The 6,021-nt window shown below is 54.4% G+C and overlaps 1 protein-coding gene across 1 annotated transcript; it reads right to left on the reverse strand.

Moving 5' to 3' along the window:
- Positions 1-733: 733 nt before the first annotated feature.
- Positions 734-4,340, reverse strand: PPP1R15A (protein phosphatase 1 regulatory subunit 15A). The gene is given in 4 exon segments (XM_070387367.1): positions 734-1,154; positions 1,564-1,892; positions 2,151-3,402; positions 4,099-4,340. Coding segments are annotated over 3 exon segments (1,917 nt in total). The 5' UTR covers positions 3,394-3,402; positions 4,099-4,340; the 3' UTR covers positions 734-809.
- Between the last annotated feature and the right edge of the window lie 1,681 nt (positions 4,341-6,021).

Genomic DNA, 6,021 nt, shown 5'->3' on the forward strand with positions numbered 1-6,021 from the left:
AGTGGTTTTCGGAAAGGGTGGTGTAGCATCAGCTTGCTGGGGAACCAGTGGGGAGGCGCAGGGTATGAGGCTGGACCGGGTGCAGGACATTTGGAGCACTCTTGTTTGAACTGCTGAGAAGAGTTTTTGAAGTTGGCGCAATAAGTAGGATGGGTAATTGACATGCATGTGTGGATGAAAGAATAATTACAGTAGTAGCCAACACTGAACAGGTTAACAAACATTGTTTTAATTATGACTTATTTTGGGATCTTACAAGCTCTTAAGGTATGTGCAGTTGTTAGCCGCATTTTACAGATAAGGAAACAGTTTATGGACATAGGATTTATAAATGTGAAATCAGGTACATTTATAAGTTTAAAAGTCTTGGGGAACTCACTACATCTGCCAGTAGGGAGGATAAGTCTTTGTATTTAAGGAGCACACAGAAAACTGGAGCTTAACCCTTTTTTAGGAATTAGTGAGTTCAGCTCCCAGACCCTTTGGGGATATAACTGTCCTAGGTTTAATAAAATGTAGGCAGAAGCCAAAAAAAACACAAAAAAAGAAACCCGACAAAACCCACCAGTCCTTGGTTCAAAGAAGCCTCAGGATGGGAAGAGGCAGATTTAAGGGATGATGGGAAATGTAGTTTATCTTCCATGAAAGTGCTGGCCTTTATGTATTCCCCTAACCGTCCTGGGGACTCAGGAGTAGTGAATGCTGTCAGTTCAGACACACACGGAGACGCTACTTACTACAAAAAGCTTTATTTATTATATAAACCTACATTCAAATAAATAAATAGTTAACACAAAAACTACTTCACATTAGCCACGCCTCCCACTGAGGTCTAGGCTAGGAGACACACAGGGAGGGGAGGGAGAGGCCAGAGCGTGGCTCAAGGGCGTGGCCTGGATGGGGGACATCGGTGAGGTCTGGGTAGGGGCAGGGACAGTGGCCAGGGAAGTGGGAGGGTTCCCGAGACGTGCCCAGGCCCTGGCCCGGGCAGCAGGGGTGAGGTAGGGACCCAGCTCCTCTTGGACCTGGGCGATGCGTCGGGCGAAGCGGCTTCGATCCCGGGCAAACTGCTCCCAGGGGCCTCTGCGGGCGGCCTGAGCCGGTCCTGCCCAGACAACCAGGGGATGGATGGAGACCTTCTCAGAGAAGCGCACCTGGAGATGGACGGGCACAGATACGGGGAGACACACACACACAAGATCCAGAGGGCCGCAGGTGGGGAGAAAGAGAAACAACAACAACAAAAATGAGTTGCACAACAATGCTTGTCATCTGGCTTGTTATCTTGCCTGCCAAGTGATTCCCCAGCTGACTCACTGAAGGTAGAGGTGGGGCCCTGGGGTTGACATGAGCTCAGAGGCTCCTTCCTCCCACAGGGGCCAGCCTCTTGCAAAGGATTGCATTAACGTGAACACAGCCCTCCCAATGGAGCTCACATGCAACCCTCTGCAAGTTGGGGGAGCCAGGAGTCGGGGCCTCCAGTCCTTTGGTCCCCAGGCCCAGGAGTGCCAGCTCCCAGCCCTCTCCTCCCTAACCTCAAGAATCTAAGTTCTCAGTACCCACCTTTCTGGTCTTCAGGAGAGGTTCAAGGTCCTGATGCCTGGTGGGGGTTTGTGCAGACTTGAGCCGTCTTTGCAGTCGGAGGGGCAACCGAGGAGGAGCCCAGGGAGGTGGGGGCTTCTCTCCAGGTAGATAGATGGCCACTCGGAAGGGGCAGGACTCAGCTTCTCCCCACTTCTCAGCAGCTTCTCCTCCGTCTGTTTTCTCTCCAGGCTGATAAATCTGGTCCCTGAGGAGGGCACTCTGGGTCTGAAGGGAGGGGCTGGGCCCCAAGTCAGCTGCTCCTGATTCATTATCTTCGTCCTCATACTCATCTTCTTCCTCCGTGTCTTCTCCTGGTCGATACACCCAGGCGCTCAGGAAGGCACTGGGGGGTGGGGTGGCAGAGGAGACCTCGGCTTCTCCCTCATCTTCAGTTGCTTCTGAATCACAGTCCTCCTCTTCCTCTGTGTCTTACACCCAGGCGCCTTGTCAGAGAGATGTGTCCCTCATCTTCAGTTGGTTGATACACCCAGACACTCAGGAAGGCACTTGTCAGAGAGGTGGCAGAGGAGACCTTGGCTTCTCCCTCATCTTCAGCTTTGAATCACAGTCCTCCTCTTCCTCCATGTCTTCTCCTGGTCGATACACCCAGGCACTCAGGAAGGCACTTGGGGGTGGGGTGGCAGAGGAGACCTCAGCTTCTCCCTCATCTTCAGTTGCTTCTGAATCACAGTCCTCCTCTTCCTCCATGTCTTCTCCTGGTCGATACACCCAGGCACTCAGGAAGGCACTTGTCGGTGGGGTGGCAGAGGAGACTTCAGCTTCTCCCTCATCTTCAGTTGCTTCTGAATCACAGTCCTCCTCCTCTTCATCCTCCTCCTCCGTGTCTTCTGGTTGATACACCCAGTCGCTCAGGAAGGCACTTGTGAGTGGGACGGAAGAGGAAGCCCCCATTTCCTCTGAATCACGGTCCTCCTCCTCCTCTGTGATCGCACTGGATGGATGCTGCCAGGTCCTGAGAGAGGGCCTCTGGGCTAGACTTGTGAAGTGTGGCCCTGGGTCAGCATCTCCTTTCTCAGCCTGTTTGTCCTTCTCCTCCTCCTCAGACTCCTTTCCCGAACAACATTCCCAGGCCCTGAGGTGGGAGCCTACAGATGAGGGGGACATGGAGGTCTTCGTGGCTGCTTCAGTCTCTGTTCTTTCTTCTGTGGCTCCATTCACCGGGCGGCACACCCTAACAGCTTCTCCATTCTCTTCCTCCTCTTCTTCCTCCTCCCCTGGGCAACACTTCCAGTGTGACAGAGGAAAAGAGAACGCGGTCACTTCGTTACCTCCACCTCCAGTAACGGCTTCTTCCTTCGATTCCTCCTCCCCAGGAAGGTCTGGCAGAGATCTTATCAGAAGGCTGAGGGGCAGGGGAGCAGGCTGGCCATCCATAAATTCTTTCTGCTCTCTAGGGACACCAGTTGCTTCTTCCCCACCGTACTTTTCATCATCATCATCTGAAAGTCCCCAGGCTTCGGGAAGAGAATGCTTGGCTTCCAGGTTGGGGCAGGCCCCCGGGGAGGCTTCTCGGTCCTCCTCAGCCGCTCCACTGTCTTTGGTCTCCTCTTGAGGGTGCCTGCCCCAGAGGGCATGGTAGGTGGCCAGAGAAGCCTTTGCTTCATCCTCCAGGCCAGCTCCTCCCTGATCTGCTTCGGTTACTGCTTCCACTAGCCAGGGCTCTGGAGGTCCTGGGGCCCTCAGGAGGCTCCAGGCCCGGCTGAGAAGGCCCATCAGTGGGGACAGGAGGAAGAGGGGGTGGGTACCTCTCCAGGGGGCAGGCTGATAGGGCATTTGGCCTGGAGCCATCTGTCTGGGCTGGGGAAAGGGGAGGAAAAAAAAAGGGGGTCAAGTTTAGAAGCCATTTAGGGAATAGCATCAGAGGATGATGACCTTGAGTCATCGCAACGGAAATAGTAACACAAATAGCAACACAAATAGCAACGTAAGAGTTCCTGCCTCACATTCTTTTCTGATCCCAGCCACTCCCATCTCTGACCTTCGTTTCCCCACCTCTTCTTTCAAAACCCAGGAGTTCCTAGTTCTCTCCTTCCCTTAGTCCAACAAGCTCCCAGCCCCATCTGCTCTCAAACCCGTAAGTCCTGGTCCCAGGAAGCCAAAACTCAGGTCCTCTACTTGCTTCTCTTGGGAACAAAGTCCTAGTCCTTGCTTCTCTCAACTCCCGAGGACTGACAAATCAGCTCCCATCACCCACCCCCGCCTTGGAAACTCAAAAATTCCGATCCCTAGATGGTTACTTTTCTGGGGACCCAAGAGTCTGGCTCCCAGACCCCTCCTCCGTCTGCCTCAAGACTCTCAAGTTCCCAATTCTTTCTGCTTCCTAAGTCGGAGCCCTGGGGTTCCTCCCACCCCTCCAGAACCCCTCAGGTTCCCAGGCCTTCCTTAGTACCCACCGGAATTGAGAAGTCTGACCTCCCGCCTTCTAACTGGCCAGGAGTCCGGTCCCAGCCCCCAACCCCTGGGAACCTAGGTGTTCCGATTCCCTCAACTCACCAGCTCTGGACTGCGCGTCAACCCGGAGGCAGGAGCGCCGGCTGAGGTTGCCACAAGTGATCGCAGGTTCGGACGGCTCGGGAGATCAGCGCGTTCATCTCGCCCTCCGGCGTCGGGCTCGAGGACTCAAGTTGTCACCGGCTGCTGCAAGCGCTGTCGCGACAAAGAGGCATACGATCGTCCAGGGAAACATACAAATACATTCAGGCCGGAAACTTCATGAAGAGGTGACGCCACCCTCAGCGTTTTTATGGACCAAGGCAGCCGGACGTGCTGACGTCAAAGGGGAGGCGGGGTTTCGAAACGTAAACGTGAGGGAAGGGAACGGAAAACAAGGTTGGACTTCTCGCGGAGATTCCGGGCTTTGTGACATCACGCGGCGGCGGTGTTTCCAAGCGTGGCCACGCCCCAAGGGAGCGAGCTGTCACTCAAGCGCGTGAACTGCTCAAGCAGAATGCGAACTCGTTTAACCCTTGTTCCAGGCAAATGCCTCGCCTCTCTAATTTAAAACCAGGCCCCGCTACCTGGTGTGGGAGAGTATTATTGTTCCCATATCACAGATGGGGAAACTGAGGCTTGGGAATGAAATCACTTGCCCAAGGCGATCACAGCAGAGTCTAGATTCATTGCCAAAGAGACAGAATGTGTAAGGCCCCTGAAGGCAGGCACTTTGCTTTGCTCACTGCATGGCACATAGTAGGTACTCAACAAATACGTGGTGAAAGTGAAGGTGTTAGTCGCTGAGTTGTGCCCGATTCTTTGTGACTCCATGGACTGTAGCCTGCCAGGCTCCTCTGTCCCTGGAATTCTCCAGGCAAGAATACTGAAGTGGATAGCCATTCTCTTCTCCAGGGGATTTTCCCGACCCAGGGATCGAACCCAGGTCTCCTGCATTGCAGGCAGATTCTTTATCGTGGTGAGGGGATACTTAACCAAAAATTCACACGCCTTCCCTGTCTCGGGCACAAGTCTCCACTCGTAGGTTTCACCTGCTTCAAATTTATCAAAACAAAACAAAAAACCTCTGCTTACACAAACTGAAATTCTGGCTGTGTAGCACCAACGGACTCTTGCCTGGAAAATCCCACGGACGGAGGAGCCTGGTAGGCTGCAGTCTATGGGGTCGCTAAGAGTCAGACAAGACTCAGCGACTTCACTTTCACTTTTCACTTTCATGCATTGGAGAAGGAAATGGCAACCCACTCCAGTGTTCTTGCCTGGAGAATCCCAGGGACGGGGGAGCCTGGTGGGCTGCCGTCTATGGGGTCGCACAGAGTCGGACACGACTGAAGAGACTTAGCAGCAGCAGCACCAACGGAACCTCATGGGAGTGAGGGGGGGGGGATCTTCTGTCACAAATTCCAGGCCCAGGAACACAGTCCCAGTCCTCCCCCGCACCGCCCTCCGCCACTCACCCCTTCCCTCCCACCCCACCCCGTAATCCTGTTCTTCAAAATATGCCCAGGACTCAAGTCTCCCTCCTGAAGGGGTCATCCCCAGTATAGAATGGAATTCTCACGTGAATCCGAGGTGGACATTGACCCTGGCCACTTGACCCTGCTCGCTCAGGAATCTGGGCCACTCCTCGTCACTGGCACACTTGGACCCGTCCACTTAAAGCCACCCTTCCAGATCCCAGCTCCATTTACAGCCCAGCAGTCCTGAATCCTAGCTCACACCTTTCCAGGTGTCCAGGAGTCTGAGCCCCCGCTCCTTCCAAGATCCTAGTGATCTCTACTCAGGGTGCGCCAGTGACCCCGGCCCTTGACAGCGACCAATCCACTGAGGCCCTGGAGTCCAGGCCCAGTTCCAACTCGCCAAATATTTAGGAATCCTAGCTTCAGCTTTTATGGGACCCCGGTGGCCCAGTCTCCAGTCCAGCAGGGATCTAGCGGTCGGGGAAGGGGCTGGACCTCGCCCCCA

This window comes from Bos mutus, chromosome 18, assembly GCF_027580195.1.
Source record: "Bos mutus isolate GX-2022 chromosome 18, NWIPB_WYAK_1.1, whole genome shotgun sequence".
Taxonomy (NCBI): Eukaryota; Metazoa; Chordata; class Mammalia; order Artiodactyla; family Bovidae; genus Bos; species Bos mutus.